Source organism: Anomaloglossus baeobatrachus, chromosome 6 (assembly GCF_048569485.1).
Source record: "Anomaloglossus baeobatrachus isolate aAnoBae1 chromosome 6, aAnoBae1.hap1, whole genome shotgun sequence".
In the NCBI taxonomy this organism is placed as follows: Eukaryota; Metazoa; Chordata; class Amphibia; order Anura; family Aromobatidae; genus Anomaloglossus; species Anomaloglossus baeobatrachus.
The window spans coordinates 258,170,700-258,193,077 of NC_134358.1; the positions used below are offsets into that span (position 1 = coordinate 258,170,700).

General features: G+C 47.5%; 1 protein-coding gene across 2 annotated transcripts in view; it reads right to left on the minus strand.

Moving 5' to 3' along the window:
• The window catches only part of LOC142243178 (serpin B6-like), a 54,038-nt gene that overhangs the window by 21,651 nt on the left and 10,009 nt on the right, over positions 1-22,378 (minus strand). For both annotated transcript variants that reach the window (XM_075314817.1, XM_075314818.1), the window contains exons 2-6: positions 10,200-10,377; positions 7,083-7,220; positions 4,646-4,763; positions 1,726-1,868; positions 159-326 (exon numbers count right to left, since the gene is read on the minus strand). In XM_075314817.1, coding sequence (XP_075170932.1) covers positions 159-326; positions 1,726-1,868; positions 4,646-4,763; positions 7,083-7,220; positions 10,200-10,367 — 735 coding nt within the window. In that variant the 5' untranslated portion in view covers positions 10,368-10,377. The remainder of the gene's footprint in view (positions 1-158; positions 327-1,725; positions 1,869-4,645; positions 4,764-7,082; positions 7,221-10,199; positions 10,378-22,378) is intronic.

Below are 22,378 nucleotides of genomic sequence, written 5' to 3' on the forward strand. Positions count from 1 at the left end.
AGGCGAGGTATAGTCTGCTGTGGAGGAGCTCATTTCTTATGCTATGTAATATATTCAGCTTCCAGGTGGCAGCAGACTATCCCATGGTTCTGTATCCTCAAATGAGGCGACCGAGAAAATGGAATTATTATGTACTATTTTAGTGCAGAGTTTCTTACCTGCTCTAGTCCGGTAGTCCCATCTTCATTATTGTCAGGAAGCATTATCATCATACTCAATTCATTATTAACATACGGTAACTCAAGGACTTTGGTGAACAATTCTCCAACATAAGTCATTGGATATTTGGCCTTTTTGTACATCATCTGTACTGGTTTGGTTTCATTCTGAATAAGAGAACAAATATTTTCTTCAGTGCTAAAAAAATTATGTTCATGCTGTTAGATGTAAAAGTAACTAGTTTGAGACAAATCCATGAGGCTTCTATGAGATTTATTTTGTCTTTTCATATGAAGAGGATTAAATGAAGGTTTGCTGACTGAAAAGTGCACCCATCCTTCTTCAAACCCTTAAGGACCAATGATGTACTGGTATGTCCTCGATAGCCTCCCTGCAGTTACCGCAGGCTCCAGCTGTGAGCCCACGATATTCCCCACACACGTCTGCTGATCTGATCAGCAGACATGTGCAGCTAGGAGGCACCACCGCCTGTTAACCCTTTAGATTGCGCTGTCAAACACTAACAGTGGGATTTAAAAGTTCTGTGGCTTGGATTGCGCCGTTCCCCATGATGCGATCACTGGGCGCCAATGTGTTGTCATGGTAGCCCTGGCACTATCAATTAGTCTGATCGGTACACAGCATGGCGAGAAAAAAAAAATCCAGAATTCCAAAATTACATTTTTGGGTTGCCGCAACATAGCATTAAAATGCAATAACAGGCGATCAAAACATCACATATACACAAAAATGGTATTAAAAAACAACATCAGCTCAAGACAAAAAATAAGCCATCACTGAGCCCCAGATACCGATAAATGAGAACGCTACGGGTCTCCTGAAATGGCGACAAAAGCGCTATTTTTGGGGGGACAAATATCTGATTATTTTTTCACCACTTAGATAAAAAGTAAAACTATAAAGATTTGGCATCTGTGAATTTGTACCACCCTGAGACATCATACAGACACATCAGTTTTACCATTAAGTGAACATTGTCAAAAAACCCCCAAAAAAACAAAAATACAAAAACACAAAACCAAAAACAAAACCATCGTGGAATTTCACTTTGCTCACTGGAATTTTTTTCCATTTACCAGTACACGATATGGTAAAATGAATGATGTCATTCAAAAGTACAGCTCATCCCGCAAAAAATAAGCCCTCATAATAGCTATATTGATTGAAAAATAAAAAATAAAGTTATAGCTCTCGGAACAAATGGAGGAAAATACAAATACAGGGGCCATCACTAAGGGGTTAAAACAAATTGTGATGATCTAAATAAAGGAACTGAAAAAGTGTACCTCTATCATACTATACTGCACCCCCCCCTGTTTAAAAACAGCATGGTATGGGGGGGGGGGGAATAAAAAAATACAAAAGGACTAATAAAAAGTGTTGGGTTTAGTTTATTTATAATTTCTATTGACCAAATAGAAATAATTGTTTCATTTGGGCAGATAGGAGAACGAACACATCCCGATACTTTGCTACTAGATCCGCTAGGAATAGTATTTGTTAAGTACAAGAATAAATATAAAAACACACACATTTGGTGCATACCTTGTTTAGCCTGAAGGGCATCTCATGTGTGCAATTTTTATCAAACTGATTTGCCCAGTTCCCTTTGAAATAAATTGCATTGACAAGTACCAACTTGGTGAGAGCATCCACACTGCCACTGGGTAACAAGTCCTGGATTTTACCTGAAATTAAAGTTGAAGCATTAATACAAGAGACTCCTATATTCAGAAGATAAAATCTTTTTAGTTATTCAGTATGTGTCTCCCATGCAAGATTTAACAAAATAAAAAAAAAAAAAATTCCAATTCCACATTGGCTGCTTTTGGTTATTAAGCTGGTAAATACACAATGCCTCAGGGTCCCAATCGGCTAAGAGGCTCAATTCCACACCAAAGCAATTGTGTATTTTCATAAGTTATTGGACTGCAACAAGCTTATATGCTGCTCTTGCACATGCATATTTGTACTGGCATATCTCACAGTCAAAAAAAAATAATTCTTGAAGACAATTTTGGGGGTCACAACACCTTTTGATAAATGTAAGTGGAAATGTAATGGTAACCAAAAACCACTCCATCAAAATGTACTCTTTAAAAGCCAAATGGTGCTGCCTCCTATCTGAGCCCCACTATGTGCAAAAGTGTTCGACCACAAAAGAAAATAGAGTAAATATTATGAGGTGCTTTTTCTCTTACTACTTTAATAGAAAATTAACATACATTTTTAATTTCTCTTTGCATTTGTTCACATGAAGCACCTGAAGGGTTAATAACCGTCTTCTCTACTACTATATTTTGACTACTATGAGGGGGTGCACTTTTTAAAATCATGTGATTTGTGGGGAGTGGGTGGGGGTGTTTCAAATACATTTGGTCCCTCAAAAAAAAAAAAAGACAACCTCTTGAAAATGGCAAAAAAACTACTTCGAAACTCAGAAACCTAATGTCCCAAAATTATAAAAAAAATTATGCCAATATGACGTGTATATATTATGTTAATATTGAATTATAGCGTATGCTGTGACTATATGACTGTTTTAGATACAAACACATGAATCCAAAATTACATGACTGTGCTGTTATGCATAAAGTGCTGAGCAGTATGACCATGTGTCAGGTGTCTATTTTCAGAAAATTGCTATGCACATCATAACTCGTCTTCCTGCTTTTAATGCAGACTCGCATGCCGAGCCCATATCTTTCCCTGCAGGTGAAGGCTGAATAATTCAGTCTTCATCTGCCTCTAACAGCCATGGATGGCATGGCGCTCAGCCTGTGGTTGTTATCTGACAGTGGCATTTAACATGCATCAGTGGGTGCAGGTGGGGCGCTATTCTGATCTTTCATCAATGTGCCCATGACGCAATCTCGAGATGTCAATTTCTTGTCATGACAGCCAGGGGTCTGCTGAAGAGCCCTGTGTGTCATCACAGAACGCCTGTGATAACCAGCTCGTGGCTGGCGTTCATAGGAGACAGATTTATGTATATTAAAATCATCCTCGTTTTACTACATTAAAAATTAAGTAAAAACAAAAAAAAAATTCAAAAACCCACAGATTTTGCATTGCATCTGTTTGGTAAAGAGCATAACAAGAAGAAAAAAAAAACCAAAAAAACAAAATGCCAGAATATAAGCACATGATCAAAACATTGCATATACTCAGAGTGTGGCGAAATAGCCACACTTGGAATTTTTGTTTCACACTTACCATTACATCATATGATAAAAAGGATAGGGTCATTCAAGAGTACAACTTATCCCAGAAAAAACAAGCCATCATACAGCTAAATCAACAGAAAAATAAAAAAGGGTTTGGCTCTTGGAGCAAGGGGCAGAAAAAAAAAAAAAAGTGCAAAAACAAAAAACTGCCCGTCCTTAAGGGGTTAATGCAACATTTTGGGCTTCATTTTCAAAAACAAACAAAAATGGTCTTTGTTCACAGTCAGTTCATCTATACTTAGGGGGGCTTTACACGCTGCGACATCGCATCCGAAATATCGTCGGGGGTCACGTAGTTAGTGACGCACATCCGATGCCGGTAACGACATCGCAACATGTAAATACTTTGTGAGACGATAAACGATCGCAAATGCGTCGAAAATCGCTGATCTGTGTAGCGTCGTTCATTTTCATAATGTCGGGTCGACCACAGGTACGATGATGTTTATCGCTCCTGCAGCTCCACACATCGCTGTGTGTAAACCCGCAGGAGCGACAAACCTCTCCTTACCTGCATCCCGACGGCAATGCGGAAGGGAGAAGGTGGGCGGGATGTTATGTCCCGCTCATCTCCGCCCCTCCGCTTCTATTGGCCGGCCGATTAGTGACGTCGCGGTGACGACGAACGCACCTCCCCCTTGAAAGAGGGATAATTCGGCAGTCCCAGCTACGTCGCCGAGCAGGTATGTGCGTGTGAAGCTGCCGTAGCGATAATGTTCGCTACGGCAGCAATCACAACATATCGCATATGCGACGGGGGCGGGTGCTATCGCGCTGCACATCGCTAGCCGATGCTAGCGATGTCGCAGCGTGTAAACTACCCCTTAGATTAGCTATTATGAGTAAAAAGTGTTTTTTTCCTAGGGAAATAAATTAAGCATTTTGTATTTATACTTCATTATAAAATGTCTGACATACTGCCGTAGCAAAGGGTTTTTTCTTTCCTTCTTACTTTAAAGCAGTAAAATGTGAATGTCTCAATTATTCCTATGTTCGCAACACAAACAGGAGGTTGCGCATGTAATTCTCTAGCCATTCCATTGTATGCAAGTTCAAAAATTGCTAGACAAGCACACATTGGTCAGACCCCACTAAATTCCCTGCAGTAGGGTCCTATTGTTGATATACTGTAATTTTGGGTCCCACGGGTAGAACCCATGCCCATCAGGTGTTAGTAGCATATCCTTTGGATATGCCATAAATTTCCCAAATTCATAAAGTATCCTCTGTCACAGTACCTTCTGTCTTTTCCTCAACCCAGGAATTGATTTGCTTTCTGCTGTCTTCTGCCTTTGTACAAAAGTCCACAGACTGTAAATCTGCATGGTAGTGTTTCTGAGTAGATCCCAGGAATTCCTGCAAAATGCAAACAGCACCTTAACAACTTCAGTCTGCAAATGTTACCAGGCGTCAGAAAATACATGATTGTTTAAATGAGGAAGATGTCACTCCATAGAGTGCTCACATCACTATTCTGACAGGAGGTTTCCGGTACATTACAGACATCAGGTTGCTTTCCGTTATGCAAAAACTGTGCATTAAAACAAAAAAGCAAAACAAAAAAAAAAAAAAAAAATATACACAACTGAGGAGTTTCAAAAAGGAGTCCACATTTAACTGAAGTGGCTGAAAAAACATAATTTAATCTAAAATGAACAATAAAACTGATGGAATGAGGTCATCATCTAAAAACAAGTTAGCCAATGTTAAAACATATATAATTTTGACAGTCGCTAGTCTATGAATCTTTGTAGAAATTAATGTTTCTAGAACATTCTTAGATCGTTCATCCTTTGCCAGAACTGAACTCACCCATTTTGAATGACTGTAATGCCTATATCAGGCGTGGGCAATTAATTTTCCCGATGGGCCACTTATGAGACTGTTATGTAGGACAAAACCAAATCGCTGAGCAGAATTACATGGTTATTCTCAAGTTGTGTCTTCAGCAGCCCACAGCTTTGTAGTCTCCTCACTTCATTGTTTCTGATGGTGGGGTAAGGTACTCCTCCGTGAGGGACAGTTCTGTCCAGTAGTGTAGTCTTAGGGTACCTTCACACTTAGCGATGCAGCAGCGATCCGACCAGCGATCTGACCTGGTCAGGATCGCTGCTGCATCGCTACATGGTCGCTGGTGAGCTGTCAAACAGGCAGATCTCACCAGCGACCAGTGAACAGCCCCCAGCCAGCAGCGACGTGCAAGCGACGCTGCGCTTGCACGGAGCCGCCGTCTGGAAGCTGCGGAGACTGGTAACTAAGGTAAACATCGGGTATGGTTACCCGATGTTTACATTAGTTACCAGTGTGAGCAGGGAGCAGGGAGCCGCGCACACTAAGCGCTGGCTCCTTGCTCTCCTAGCTACAGTACACATCGGGTTAATTAACCCGATGAGTAATGCAGCTACATGTGCAGAGAGCAGGGAGCCGCGCACACTGAGCGCTGGCTCCTTGCTCTCCTAGCTGCTGTACACATCGGGTTAATTAACCCGATGTGTACAGCAGCTACATGTGCAGAGAGCCGGAGCCGGCAGCACAGGCAGCGTGAGAGCTGCTGGTAACTAAGGTAAATATCGGGTAACCACCTTGGTTACCCGATGTTTATCTTGGATACAGCTTACCTCAGCTGTCAGATGCCGGCTCCTGCTCCCTGCTCGCTTCATTTGTCGCTCTCTTGCTGTCACACACAGCGATCTGTGTGTCACAGCAGGAGAGCGGCTTTGAAGAAAACGAACCAGGGCTGTGTGGAACGAGCAGCGATCTCGCAGCAGGGGCCAGATCGCTGCTCAGTGTCACACACAGCGAGATCGCTAATGAGGTCACTGCTGCGTCACAAAAAGCGTGACTCAGCAGCGATCTCGGCAGCGAGCTCGCTGTGTGTGAAGCACCCCTTACTGCTCAGCTTATCCTACTACTGTGACACTCAGAAGTCAGTGCTTACTTTGAAGTCTACACTGTTATCACTATATTTGCATATATAGATAACGGGACCTTTGACCAAGCAGAAAGCTCAAATGAAAATTTCCTGTGGTGGTGGATGGTTGGCACAGTGGAATCTAATCAAAACTATTACAGTAATTTACTGTTTTTGTATAGAAGATTTTTTTTTTTTAAAAAAAAAAAAAAAAAAAAAAATAAAATTATTAGCTTTTGTATCTCAATCAACAATTTCCACACATTAGCGACCCCCTACACAGTGCGATGGCCCCCTTTTCCACACAGAGTGATGCACTCCCCACTTTTCCAGACATGGTACAATAGCCCCATAGCCAGACACATAAGTTTGCCCCCACAGGTGCTGTCTGAAAAATGGAATAAAAATAAAAACAAAAAAAATACACAAAGCCTCCTCTAAAATTACTGACATAGCTCAGTTCCTCCAACACTCTGGTCTGTGCTGTGTGGAGACTACGCTCTGCCCGAAGGCCCAATCTATTTACATTATTAAGCATGCTGGGCTGAGACTTCGACACAGGATGAGTGGTGGCATAGGGAGCCACTGGCCGACATTCCCGATATTAAATTGCGGGTAGCGGGCTTATCCAATGTCACAGGACTGCACCAAATATTTATGACCGCTGCGGCATACCGATTCTTCACCAGAGGATTGACGGACAATTTTTAATCCTACTTCTGTCTAATGTGTATTGTAAAAGTTCATGAGAACAATTCACTTACATTAAGAAATGAAAAGGACTTCTCGCCATACAGGCGATTAGCAGTTCTTAAAAGATAGTCTGTTCCTGGCTTGTTGATTTCACTTATCAGGGCCTGAAATGCAGCATGGACATCCTTTGCCTTTTCAAACTGTAGAACCTGGAACAAAATATTTCCCATTGAAGTTAATATACAAAGCAGATAGATTGTAGTACCTAGTACATTCTGACTACTCTAGTCTGTCAAATGGGTACCAATCCCCGACATTGTCAGTAAGTACATAAAACATCAGTGGTTACCCCCTTATTACTTGCAGGTCAGCTCTCAAGGCAATGCAGCAGCTACATTTTAGGAGGATTCTGCAGCACAACAGGTCACAATTATAACCACCTACGTTTTTGGTTTTGCTTCCAGTTGTACTTTCATGGCATATGGTGTCATTTTTATGAATACTTTTTGGGATAATACCACTAAAATAGTAACTACCAGACTAGCATGCATGTCTGCTGCCATAGGACTACCCAGAGGAGAAGGCCGGCTTGATCCACTCTAGGATCCTTGAGGGGAGATTGTGATCTTTTTGTCACTGCAGTGGAAATTGTAAAAAAAAAGTAAATAATGATGGGGCATTAAGTGGGGGGAACCACCCCCCCCATGTAACTGGACGTAGAACCGAGAGTCAAAGTACAGTAATACCTTGGACTTAAGAGTGCACCAAGTTACGAATTTTTCAAGATACGGTCACTCTTTTGCTTCATGATGCGCTCTCATACGTTGATCAGCTGACTGCATGGGATGAGGACACCGCGCTGCAGAGGATCGGAGAGAGAGTATAATAGTTTTTCTTTCCCTCTAAGTGTGTGGCGTGATGAGGGCCCATGTACCAGGATGGGGGATCATATATACCAGGGCGGGGGCCATGTACCAGGCTGGGGGGGGTCATATATGCCAGGACGGGGGTCATGTACCAGGCTGGGGGATCATACATACAATACCAGAATGGGGTGCCATAAGCAGGGTCTGGAACGGATTAATAACATTTCACTTAATGTTAATGGGATAATTTAATTTGGCATAAGAGCAAACTGAGTTAAGAGTTCAGTCACAGAACAAAACTAAACTCATAAGTGAAGGTATTAATGTGTAATAAAATGCAGAACACCGAGAGGACAATGGAAGACCCCATTTATTTTCTAGTCCGAGAAGTTAGAAGAAAATACTGGAAGGCTTGATGGAAACCTCAAAGAAGCTCCATACTCTGATGTGAACAGAGGGTTATTCTTATTGTATAACAATTACAAACTAACGATCTCTTGAAAAGGAACCCGTCAGGTCCCCTGTGCACCCAGAACCATGAGTAGATCTGTGCACATATCTAGAATCTCTGCCTAAAGGTCCCGTCACACACAAGTTCGCTAACGAGATCGTTGCTGAGTCAGTTTCTGTGACGCAGCAACAATCTCGCCAGCGATCGCGCTATGTGTGACACCTACCAGCGATCAGGCCCCTGCTGTGAGATCTCTAGTCGTTGCAGAGTGGACCGGACCATTTTCTTCCAAGGCGATGTCCTGCTGCGCAGGACGCATCGCTATGTTTGACACTGTGTGACAGGGTCCCAATGACCGCCGAGATCGTTATACAGATCGCTACTGCGACCTGTATCGTTACTGAGTCGTTGGTAAGGCCTGACTGTGTGATATCTCACCTGCGACCTCTCAGCGGCTTACCAGCGATCCTTATCAGGACGTATCGTTGTCGGGATCGCTGGTAAGTCGTTGTGGGTGACAGCCTTAACAGTCCCTTCATGAAGTAGCATAGATAAATCTTTAGAAAAAATATTTCGAAAGAGTTTGTGATGCTAATTAGGCCTGTGATTAGTCGCAGGGGCATTACCTCCTTGACTAGTCAGCCTACTACGCATGTTATCACGCCCCTATGGATGTGATAACATGCTTTTACAACAGCCAGCGTAGTCAGCAGTGCGATACAAAGCCGCATGTGCACATGGCTTTCTACCCCTCAGCATGGAGCTTTTCTGACACCAGGTGTATTTTATTATTATTATTATTATTTATTTATAGAGCACCATTGATTCCATGGTGCTGTACATGAGAGGGGGTAACATACATGAGAGGGGGTTACAGGTGTATGCATTCCAGCTTCCGAGGGGCTCCGTAAGCATGATCGGAAGTGGTCTGCATATTCGGTCATGCATATTCATCTGAAGCTGGGTGTATGCGTCCGGGCTTCAGAGAGGCATAGTGCACATGACCAGAAATGCAGACGACTTCAGATCATGCACAGTGAGCCGCTCTGAAGCCCAGACACATACACCTGGAGCCAGAAAAACTCACTGCTGAGGGGTATAAAGTCGTGCACACAATCTGCTTTGTATCTCGATGACGCTGTGGCTGTTGTAAAGCATGTTATCATACCTACAAGGGCGTGATAACATGCTTAGTGGGCCGATTAGTCACAGGGCTAATAGTCGTCAAACTGTATTCAGAAATAATTTTTTCAAAGATCTGTTTATGTATGATACTATATAAAGGGACGGTTAGGCAGGGAACATAGATATATACACAGAACTACTCGTGATTCGGGTGCACAGGGGACCTGACAAGTTCCCTTTAAAAGGGAATCTGTTACCAGGTTTTTGAGACCTAAGCTGAGAGCAGCATAATGTAGGGGCTGGGATCTAGATTCCAGTAGTGTTTCACTTACAGGGCTGCTTAGAGCAGTTTTGGTAAAATCACTCATCAATCAGCACTAGATTATTATTAAAGGACTACTTGACGTGCTGCCAGGTAGTCCAGCATATTCATGAGCTCTCTATAACTGCTAGATCTGCAGCAGAGAAAACATTGATTTTTATCAAAATGACAGCAAACAGCTCAGTAAGTGACATTGCTGGAATCAGGTTCTCCATCTCTACATTATGCTGCTCTCAGATAAGGAAGCCAAAACCTGGTGACAGATTACCTTTAAGGTTAGCTAACAAATTAAAAAAAATATATATATTCAAATACAACCCTCTAGGCAATTGTTGTGTCCAACTGCACCCTTATGGTTAAAAAAAAAAAAAAGAAATCACCATCTGACTACAGATATATCAGATGGTGTAACAGCAGCGCACACCTTTGACATCTGAGAGGCCGTGTTTCCTTTAGCTCCTAGATGAATCATTGCTAAAGCGGAGGAGATGCTTATTGGAGAGAAGAACAAGTTGCATTTGTTGTTGGTTTCTGTAAGCTTCTTGAACATATTAATAGCAAAGTTGCCATTGGCTACACTAAGGGAATCCATTGTTCAGAACCTGCAAGATTGAAATGGAAATCAATTCAATGGTAATTACAATAATTATAATGAATACAAATCCAACAAAGCGAATATCACTGTAGAGAGGATATTATTACAGAGTACTTCTCCCCAGCTTGAACATGTAAAATTTGCCTTATGGAATACTGCCTGCAGAGCTGAGTAAAACAGTGCGGAGATACTAACGTTTAGGTTATAATTTATGTTCTATTTCAACTAAGGCTGCTTTCACAGATCAGTTTTTTGCCGTCAGGCACAATCCGGCAAAAACCTGAAAAAAAAAAAAACGGATCCGGCGTCTTTTGCCGCCAGATTCGTTTTTTCCCCTCCATAGACTTCTATTAGCACCGGATTGTGCTGGATGGCCTTGCGTTCCAATAGCCGGCTTTTTCTGGATCCGGCAAAATTTGCTTGTCCGGTGGCTGGATGGAACGCTGAGGGGAACATTTTTTTGTCTCGGACGAAAAACCGTATGGCGCCGGATACGATGCCGTACGGCGCGTTTTATAATGGAAGCCTTTGGACGCCGGATCCGGTGTAATGCTGCAAAAAAAAAAAAAAAAAAAAAAAAAAAAAAAAAAAAAAAAAATTAATATGGCCGCCGGATCTGTTTTTTTGAACTGAGCATGCTCAGTATCACAACGGATCCGTCAAAAAACTGAATGAACTGATGGAAAAAAAACTATTGCAACTGATCCGTTTTTTTGCCGGATCCGTCGAATGTTTTTTCACTGGATCATGCTGATGGCAAAAAACTGATGTGTGAAAGCAACCTAAGCGTTACCAGAGATTTGTCTCTGGGGTTGTGTACTTCTTCCTCGGCATGACTCCCCCCTCTCCTCTATGATATCTGGAGCTACTGTGCAGAGATACAGCACAGCTGAGTTATGCATCATTACAAACACTTCCAAATCTCATCATACAGTGCTGTCAACTCCCACGCTCCCCTCATTGACTGCTGTGAGATGATATATGGAAAGGCTTGTACAGTATCGTGTTTCAGTGATGTGTCAAAGACAAAAGGCAGATAGTACGGTAGGTGGGGAGTTAGAGCAGGCTCACCCACTGCAAGTTGCAACTCATTAGTATACAGTTTCAAGCATGGATTTCTCTAAAACCGCAAAACTGATTACATCCTTAATTATTTTTGTAGAAATCAGCATTAAAACACCTTTACATTAAACACAGCGTAACTGCATGTAATTACACAACGTGCGCACATAGCTTTACATACATGCCATTGGTTTGGGGTGTAAAACTAATCACAAGTTAACTTAAACATAATTTATAGCCTAAACTTAGCAAGCCAATATCTTCACAATGGAGAGGAAAAATTAAAACATAAAAACGAAATGTTTTACTCAGCTCTGTAGCCAATATTCCATGCAGTGGCCAATGTAATAAGCTCAAACTGGGGAAAGAACCCCTTCAAGGGTTTTACACGGAAGTGGCAATGTACAGTTACTCAATACAATGGCAATTCATACAGTATTTTTTAATTTCTCCATCATATCCCTCATAAAAAGGCCAGACAACTGTTACGACAAAAACAAAAACAGAAAAAAAAAACCACCTTGAAGCATTTTAGTAGTTTGATTACCAGAAAAAAAAAAAAAAAAAAAAAAAAAAAGCCTGTATACATATTACATAACAGTCAGTGTAATGATCATTTGGTTGACCTCCCTCCCGACTCCCCCCATAGGAGGAAAGCTGAGGCTGAGTTCCTGTGTTCTGTAGGAGAGACATGGCAGCAGTTTATCTCCAGGCCAAACTAAAAAACCATTGGAATGCCAAAGGCCTCATCCTCCTCACATTCAACATCACCTGTTGAGGGAAGAGTTGGGAGGCCCCAAATATTAGATAAAGCTTCATTTAGGGTGACACGAACAGCCGGGGGGGGGGGGGGGGGGTCACTCAGAAATCCCCCGTGCTGTCCACCAAGGTCACGATCGGGGGGGTAACAAGCGGCAGTCACCCCTCCTTTATACCTCCCGACCGACAGAGCATGTGACGCGCTCTCTAGCGCCCCTCTCATAGTCAGGCCAATTATGGAAGTGCCCGAAAATAAGCAAGGAGGCCGCTATTCTCCTGTGCCGATGATTGAAGGGTCCCCGGTGAGAGCAGGGTATATATTCCTCCGACCTCCGCGGACGGAATATATAAGAACCTCCTCACCTCTCACTGGCCGCCCCACAATGATCCTTGGCACACACTCGCTGCCACCAACCGATTTACGGTAACTATTAACCGAACACACAGGCGTGGGGTTCAAGATCGAGATAACAGAACAACCCAAGATTAATTATATAATTTAATCGGCCTAAGCCACACTAGAAACTACAATATATACAATAGGGGGATCTACAGAATATACATAGGTCAGAGTACAGTTACAAGCAAGATATGGATTACAAACAGGTATACAATTCAATCAGTTACCTTGTGCGTCTGGCCACAGGGGGGCGCTGTAGACCAGGTTTCTAGGATCTTTCCCACAGATGTTTCCTACACGTGACCCCCGGCGAAAGAACACTGGAAAATGGCCGAATTGGGGTTATCAACCTGGGCAAATCCAGGTCCCCTCCTACCTTAGTGACCTCACAGGGAAGCACTGCCACGCCCCCTGCATTGAGTCAGAGTAATATCCCAGAAGGGGCTATTACCCACAACTCCGGACTGGGAGGTCCGATCGGGACGGTTCTGGTGCCATCAGATCCGCCCAGGTTCCCTCTGCATTTTGAGTCCAAGCACGACTCATTTACCGGACTCCTACTAGCAGTTCTCTATATCTCGCCGCCCCAGGGTGCCACATAGACTTCAAGGATATGCACAGATTCGGCTCGAAGTCCCGATTCCAACGATGTAAGGGGTGTATGGCTGAGACGCACGGTAATATCATAACTGGGTATGATATTACGTAGCCAGCAGTATGCTCTCCTGTGGTGCCTAGCTTCCTTTTGGTTCTGCCAGGTCACTGTCCACTTTCTTTGATGAGTGGACACAGCTCCCAGGGGGTCTTCCTCTCTCTCTTTGTTGTAAAGGCCTGAGAGGACAAGCGATCTACATATCACAGGAGATGGCCTTCTGCTGGGTGAGTGGAACACAGACCAGTTCCTCTGACACCTATCTGCTAAACAAACCATTTATCCCTGTGGTAACTTTTCTGATTGAAGGAGTTGTGTGAAGGAAAGGGGGGGGGTGACACCAGGAGAGGGCTTACGGACATGACTTGAATATCATGATTTATCATATCTCCGGATTTACCTCACACCTCTCCCCTTTTGAGGGCGCTAGGGAACAGCACACTCCGGTGTTCCCCTGTGCGCCCGTCCGCGACCTCTCCTTGTCGGGACAGCCCGTCTGCGTTACCGTGGTCACGGCCCCTTTTGTGTCGAATGGTGAAGTTGTATTGCTGGAGCGCAAGGCTCCATCGCAACAACCTGCCATTCATCCCGGAGACTGTGTGTAACCAGCTGAGGGGATTGTGGTCCGTCTCCACGATGAAGTGGCGCCCATATAGATAGGGTTGCAGACGCTGCAGGGCCCACACTATGGCTAGGCATTTTTTCTCCATTGTAGAGTAGGCCACTTCCCTTGGTAACAGCTTCCTGCTCAGGTACAAGACTGCGTGCTCCTGGCTCGCAGCGTCCACCTGGCTGAGCACCGCACCGAGGCCGAAGTCACTGTCGTCTGTTTGTACTACAAACAGCCGCGTGAAGTCGGCTGCCTGTAGCACGGGCGGGCTGGACAGGGCGTCCTTTAGGGCCCGGAAGGCTGTCTCGCAGTCCATTTGGGCAGCTTCTTCTTGGTGAGGTCCGTCAAGGGCTTTGCCAGGCTACTATAGTGTGGAACAAACCTCCTATAGTACCCGGCGGTCCCCAAGAAGGACATCACCTGCTTCTTGGTCCTGGGGGTGGGCCAGGATGCGATGGCCTCCACTTTCTCAGGCTCGGGCTTCGGAGTTCTCCCGCCTACCCGGTGACCGAGGTACTGGACCTCGCTCATGGCCAGCTGACACTTTCCTGGCTTGATGGTCAAACCTGCCTGGTGGATCCGCCTGAGCACCTGTGCTAGATGCTCTAGGTGGTCCTCCCAGGTGGGACTGAAGACGGCAATGTCATCCAGGTACGCGGCCGCGTAACCTTCAAGTCCCTTGAGCAGGGTGTTTACCATCCGCTGGAAAGTGGCAGGGGCATTCCTCATCCCGAATGGCATCACCGTGGACTCGTACAGTCCAAATGGGGTAATAAAGGCAGAGCGTTCCCTGGCCTTGCGAGTCAGGGGGATCTGCCAATATCCCCGGCTCAGATCCATGATGGTCAGGTACTGAGCCCCGGCCAACTGATCGAGCAGGTCATCGATGCGTGGCATTGGGTACGCATCGGCGACCGTGACAGCATTGAGCCCCCTGTAGTCCACGCAGAACCGAGTGGTTCGGTCCTTCTTAGGGACAAGGACTACAGGCGAGGCCCAAGTGCTGTTGGATGCCTGGATCACCCCCAGCTTCAGCATCTCGTCAATCTCCTGGCGCATGTGTTGCTGCACCTCCAGGGAGACCCGATATGCTGAACGCCGGATCGGAGGATGATCCCCAGTGTCCACGTGATGGACAGCCAAGTCAGTCCTTCCGGGCTGGTTGGTAAACAACCCCTGGAAGGGGTGTAGGGTGGCCCACAGCTGGGACCATTGGTCCTCCAAGAGCTGGTGGCCAACCTCCACATCCTCAATGGATCCACCTGCCCTAACCTGGGCTAGCATATCCAAGGGGGTTTCCGCTTCTCCCTCCTCGGGCAGGTTTCACACGGGAAGCGCACACGCCTCCCGCTCATGATGTGCCTTCATCATGTTCACATGGAAGGGCTTCCGCCTTCCACGGGCAGGGTCCAGGGTGACCAGGTACGTTACAGGGTTGAGCTGCTGGTACACGAGGTATGGGCCTTCCCAGGCTGCCTGAAGCTTGTCCTGTGGTACGGGGACCATTACCCACACCTTTTGACCCACTTGGTAGGTCCTCTCACAAGCGTTCTGGTCGTACCAACGCTTCTGATCGGCCTGGGCTTGAGCCATATTGTCGTGTACCAGTTGCGTCAAGGCCTTTTTGTCCCGGAAGCGCATGACATACTCGATAACCGACACTCCAGGGGTGGCCAAATCCCCTTCCCAAGCCTCTTTCACCAGAGCCAGGGGGCCCCGCAAAGATCGCCCGTACAGTAGCTCAAAAGGTGACAATCCCGTTGAGGCCTGTGGAACCTCCCGGTAAGCAAATAACAGGTGTGGGAGATACCGCTCCCAGTCACGCCCATGGGAGTCGACCAACATCTTAAGCATCTGCTTTAAGGTGCCATTGAACCGCTCGCACAGGCCATTAGTCTGTGGATGGTACAGGCTGGCCACCAGATGTTGCACCTGGACTTGCTTACAGAGGGCCTCCATCAGCTGTGACATGAATTGGGTCCCCCGGTCAGTGCGCATTTCCTGGGGAAAACCCACTCGGGAGAAAGTCTCCAGCAATGCGGTGGCCACCTTGTCAGCCCGAATGGACGACAAGGCCACTGCTTCAGGGTACCGGGTGGCATAGTCCACTACCGTCAGTATGAAGCGTTTCCCGGAGCTGCTGGGGATGGCCAGCGGGCCGACCAGATCCACAGCCACCCTCCTGAAAGGCTCATCGATGATGGGCAGAGATACCAGTGGGGCTTTGGGGTGTGGCCCCGCATTCCCCACTGACAGGTTTCACACGAACGGCAGTAGGCAGCCACATCGGCCCCCATTTTTGGCCAGTAGAAATGCTGGTTTAACCTGGCCTTGGTCTTAGCGATCCCTAGGTGTCCGACCATCGGAATCTCATGTGCGATCCGCAACAACTCCGTCCGGAACGGATAGGGTACCACCAACTGTCGGTCCCTGGGCCACGTCTCCGGTGAACCCTGCTGGACAGTGACCCGGTACAGCCGTCCTTGGTCCCAGATCACTCGCTCCGGGTCAGAGTCCGAGGGAGGCTGTGCCGCCTGCTCCTAAAGAGCTTTCAGGCTGTCGTCAGCTTCTAACGCTGCCTTAAACCCCTGACTAGATGTGGCCAGAATCGACGAGACTGTCACATCTTCGGTCAGTACCCCGGGACCTGTGTCCTGGCCTCCACCTGACTCGGCTGCCACTTGGTCAGAAGGGGAAGAGCCATCGGACCTCCGGGAGGCCCCTTGGGTTCCAGCACTCCCACTGCGGGTGACAGCGGCCACAGCCGCTGCGGCCGTGGGTCGTGCCTGCTCCTCCTCCGTTCCTGACCAAGTCGCCGGTTCAGGCAGACCTACCTGGCTTCCTGACACCCCGGTTGTGGGGGAACCCTGCACTGAGATCTTACCTGGGAGCACTTCCGCTCCTGGACCGGCCCCAATCTCACCTGCCTGTCCCCCCCCCTGCAGCAACAGAACCCTGAGCTGTGAAATCTCTGGGGACCCCACATTTGCTGCGGTATCCCCCACCCCACACACTGGTTCTCCCCCTGCAGCACCCTGCTCTCTGCTTATGCCTGCAGAGGGCAACAGATCCCAGCTCACTGGCTGATCACTTGTAGAGGCATTGTCACACCTTTCTCTGACCCCTTCCCTTGTCACAGCTGCAGCTGTGTGTGTGTCTATGGTGTCTGTGCAAGCAGAAAAATCAAAGTTCACTCCCTCCTCCCTTACATCATTCATAGATAACACATAAACATTGTCCGGAGGCATGTCAGTACTGGCTGAAGGTTCAGCCCTTGGGGGGGGCCCAAACTGGGAGGTTATCTGCCCCAAATCTGTCCCAAGTAGCACGTTTGCGGGGATCCGATCAGTTACCCCCACCTCCCTCACCCCTCGTCCTGCGCCCCAGTCCATATAAAAGCTGGCAATGGGCAGCGCCGGGTCAATGCCTCCAATTCCGGAGACAGCGAGGGTTTTTCCGGGTACCAAGTCTTGGGGGGGAAACCATCTCAGGCCGCACCAGAGTCACCTCCGAGGCGCTGTCTCGCAGTCCCATGGTCACAGACCGGCCGACGGTGACAGGTTGGAAGCTGTCCAGGGACCTACCACCACCCATACAATACATCTTGGGCGGCCCTTGGGACGGGGACGGGGCCTTGGGACGCTGAGGGCACATGGCCTTGAAGTGTCCAGGTTGGTTGCACTGGTGGCACCGTCTTTGTTCTGACACGGGCCTGGAGAGGGGAGTTGAGGGGGACACCCCCTGCGGTCTAGGGGCAGATGGGGCAGTCGCAGAATTCATCTTACCCCCTCTCCAGGTGCTGCTGGTGGCCGCTCTCCTGGCCTCAGGAGCCCGATTGTTGGTGTAGCCATCGGCCAGGGCAGCTGTAGCCGTGGACCCCTTTGGCTTCTGGTCTCACGGATGAACTGGCGGAGATCCTCAGGGCAGTTCCACAAGAGTTGCTCCGTGATGAACAAGTCCAGGATCTCCGGTCCGGTGGAAAGCTGCAGGCCTTGGGTCCAGTGGTCGGGAGCTCGGGCACGTGCCCGTCGGTGGTCAGCCCAGGAGTCCTTTGGTCCCTTCTGCAGGGTCCGGAACTTCTTGCGGTAGGACTCCGGAGTGAGGTTGTACTGTTGGATCAGGGATCGCTTGATGGTGTCGTAGCCCTGATCTGCCTCAGTAGGCAAGTCCCCAAGGATTTCCAGGGCCTTACCCCTTAAACAGGGGGGGGTCAGGTATTTGGCCCACTGATCCTTGTCCAGATGGTGCTGCAGGCAAGTCCGTTCAAGTCTAGCTGCAGCTGGTGGTCACGGTCTGCCTGTCGCTCTTCACGCGCTGCCTGCCGCTCCGCAGCCTCAGCGTCACACGCTGCCCTGCGCTCCGCCATGAGTTCCTTGTAGCCCTCCCGGTCTCCAGCCTGGAGTAGGGCCATAGCCATTTGTAGAAGGCCATCCGAGCCTGCCAGACTCAGTGGAATGGCACGTGATCTGCGGCACGCTGCAGAGCTAGGCGATTCACTGTCCCTTTCAGAGCGGAGGACTGGCATCTGGCTCGTTGAGGACCCTTGGGTGAGCTGCTCCTCATCTTGTTCGGAAGTGCCAGGTTGTGCGATGTCCTCTGAAGAACGGTTCTCTGGCGTCGGGCTCCTGGAGGATTCGTGGTCAACCTCCTCATTGTTGTCCACAGCACCGTCCTCTACCTCCTCGCCTCTGGCCAGAGCATCGACCATTTCTTTAGCTTTGCTCCTGGTGCTCTCTGCCATTCTTGCAGACTTTTGGTCACTGGTCACTGACACAGAACTGACACCTGATGCCTCCACACACGGCACAGTATCTGCACTCTGACACTAGTGTTGAGCTAGTCTGAAGACCCCTGCAGGCAGTCTTTAGTGTCTGGGAGTATGGGTCTCACACTCACACACACTATTATCTCGATCCCACCGCTGCCACCAATATGTCACGAACAGCTGGGGGGGAGGGGGGGGGGTCACTCAGAAATCCCCCGTGCTGTCCACCAAGGTCACGATCGGGGGGTAACAAGCGGGAGTCACCCCTCCTTTATACCTCCCGACCGACAGACAGAGCATGTGACGCGCTCTCTAGCGCCCCTCTCATAGTCAGGCCAATTATGGAATTGCCCGAAAATAAGCAAGGAGGCCGCTATTCTCCTGTGCCGATGATTGAAGGGTCCCCGGTGAGAGCAGGGTATATATTCCTCCGACCTCCGCGGACGGAATATATAAGAACCTCCTCGCCTCTCACTGGCCGCCCCACAATGATCCTTGGCACACACTCGCTGCCACCAACCGATTTACGGTAACTATTAACCGAACACACAGGCGTGGGGTTCAAGATCGAGATAACAGAACAGCCCAAGATTAATTATATAATTTAATCGACCTAAGACACACTAGAAACTACAATATATACAATAGGGGGATCTACAGAATATACATAGGTCAGAGTACAGTTACAAGCAAGATATGGATTACAAACAGGTATACAATTCAATCAGTTACCTTGTGCGTCTGGCCACAGGGGGGCGCTGTAGACCAGGTTCCTAGGATCTTTCCCACAGATGTTTCCTACACGTGACCCCCGGCGAAAGAACACTGGAAAATGGCCGAATTGGGGTTATCAACCTGGGCAAATACAGGTCCCCTCCTACCTTAGTGACCTCACAGGGAAGCACTGCCACGCCCCCTGCATTGAGTCAGAGTAATATCCCAGAAGGGGCTATTACCCACAACTCCGGACTGGGAGGTCCGATCGGGACGGTTCTGGTGCCATCAGATCCACCCAGGTTCCCTCTGCATTTTGAGTCCAATCACGACTCATTTACCAGACTCCTACTAGCAGTTCTCTATATCTCTCCGCCCCAGGGTGCCACATAGACTTCGAGGATATACACAGATTCGGCTCGAAGTCCCGATTCTAACGATGTAGGGGGGTGCATGGCTGAGACGCATAGTAATATCATAACTGGGTATGATATTACGGAGCCAGCAGTATGCTCTCCTGTGGTGCCTAGCTTCCTTTTGGTTTTGCCAGGTCACTGTCCACTTTCTTTGATGAGTGGACACAGCTCCCAGGGGGTCTTCCTCTCTCTCTTGGTTGTTAAGGCCTGACAGGACAAGCGATCTATATATCACAGGAGATGGCCTTCTGCTGGGTGAGTGGAACACAGACCAGTTCCATCTGCTAAACAAACCATTTATCCCTGTGGTAACTTTTCTGATTGAAGGAGTTGTGTGAAGGAAAGGGGGGGGGGGTGACACCAGGAGAGGGCTTACGGACATGACTTGAATATCATGATTTATCATATCTCCGGATTTACCTCACATAGGGCATTTCAGAACTTGTTCTTAGGATCAGTGGGGGATGCTGTTATCTCCAATAGTCCAACAGATATTGAATGGAGTTATAGCTCTATTTAAAGTAGAAAAAAAAAAAAAAAAAAGTGTGAAAGGATACATCTACAGGGGATTTTTCATGTGGACTTTGCTGCAGAAATACTGAGGATTTGCTTTGGAAACAGTGACATCTGCAGCATATATTGGAATGCTCCAAATTTTAAACCTTGCAAGGCAAGGTGACTGCACCATGTGGGTATTTTATCTACAATGCTGGTAGAGAAAATCCATTCCACATATGCTCCATGTGCACATTTAAAGTGCAGGACAGACCGTCCAACCATGCGCAAAACGTTAAAAGGGAAGCTGTCAGCAGGTTTGTACCTCATATGAGAGCAGCATGATGTTAACAGAGATCCTGAATCCAATGGTGTATCACTTTGATTATGTCAGAACAGCTGCACCCTGTAATCTAAGGCTTTAGATTTAGCAATGCAGCCATGTTGAGAAAGCTGCCCCTGTCCACACCAGGATCTGCATGTACAAGGTTTATAAAACAGTGAGAATCTGCTAATCACAGTAGGGTGCATGCCAGACAAATCCCCATGTGCCTGCTGGTCACAGCAATGATAAGCTACTGGTGCTAAACCAAACATAGCAGGTAAACAACACAGAGCAATAAGAGATGTCTGGCTGAAGAAGGGAATTTTGTTACTTACCGTAAATTCCTTTTCTTCTAGCTCTTATTGGGAGACCCAGACGATTGGGGTATAGCTACTGCCCTCCGGAGGCCACACAAAGCACTACACTAAAAAGTGCAAGGCCCCTCCCCTTCTGGCTATACCCCCCCGTGGTATCACGGGTACTCCAGTTTTAGTGCCAAAGCAAGAAGGAGGAAGCCAATAACTGGTTTAAACAAATTAACTCCGAGAAACATCGGAGAACCGAAAAAACCGTTCAACATGAACAACATGTGTACCCGCAAACAACAAAAAAATCCCGAAGGACAACAGGGCGGGTGCTGGGTCTCCCAATAAGAGCTAGAAGAAAAGGAATTTACGGTAAGTAACAAAATTCCCTTCTTCTTCAGCGCTCTATTGGGAGACCCAGACGATTGGGACGTCCAAAAGCTGTCCCTGGGTGGGTAAAGAAATACCTCATGTTAGAGCTGCAAAAAAACAGCCCTCCCCTACGGGGATGTCACTGCCGCCTGCAGGACTCTTCTACCTAAGCTGGCATCCGCCGAAGCATAGGTATGCACCTGATAATGCTTGGTGAAAGTGTGCAGACTGGACCAGGTTGCTGCCTGGCACACCTGTTGAGCCGAAGCCTGGTGTCGTAATGCCCAGGACGCACCCACGGCTCTGGTTGAGTGGGCTTTTAGCCCTGAAGGAACCGGAAGCCCCGCAGAGCGGTAGGCCTCTAGAATTGGTTCTTTGATCCATCGAGCCAGGGTGGCTTTAGAAGCCTGCAATCCCTTGCGCGGACCAGCGACAAGGACAAAAAGAGCATCGGAACGGCGCATGGGCGCCGTTCGGGAAATGTAGATTCTGAGTGCTCTCACCAGATCTAGCAAACGTAAGTCCTTTTCATACCGGTGAACCGGATGAGGGTAAAAGGAAGGCAAGGATATATCCTGATTAAGATGAAACGAGGATACGACCTTAGGGAGAAACTCCGGAATGGGGCGCAGCACTACCTTGTCCTGGTGGAACACCAGGAAAGGAGCCTTGGATGACAAAGCTGCCAGCTCAGACACTCGCCGAAGCGATGTGATCGCGACAAGAAACGCCACTTTCTGTGACAGACGAGAAAAGGAAACGTCCTTTAGAGGCTCGAAGGGCGGCTTTTGCAGAGCAACAAGTACTCTGTTCAGATCCCATGGATCTAACGGCCGCTTGTACGGGGGCACAATATGACAGACCCCCTGTAGGAACGTGCGCACCTTAGGAAGACGTGCTAGACGCTTCTGAAAAAACACGGATAGTGCCGAGACTTGCCCTTTAAGGGAGCTGAGCGACAAGCCCTTTTCCAACCCCGATTGCAGGAAGGAAAGAAAGGTGGGCAATGCAAATGGCCAAGGGGATACTCTCTGTGCAGAGCACCAAGATAAGAAAATCTTCCACGTTCTGTGGTAGATCTTAGCAGACGTTGACTTCCTAGCTTGTCTCATTGTGGCTACGACTCCTTGAGA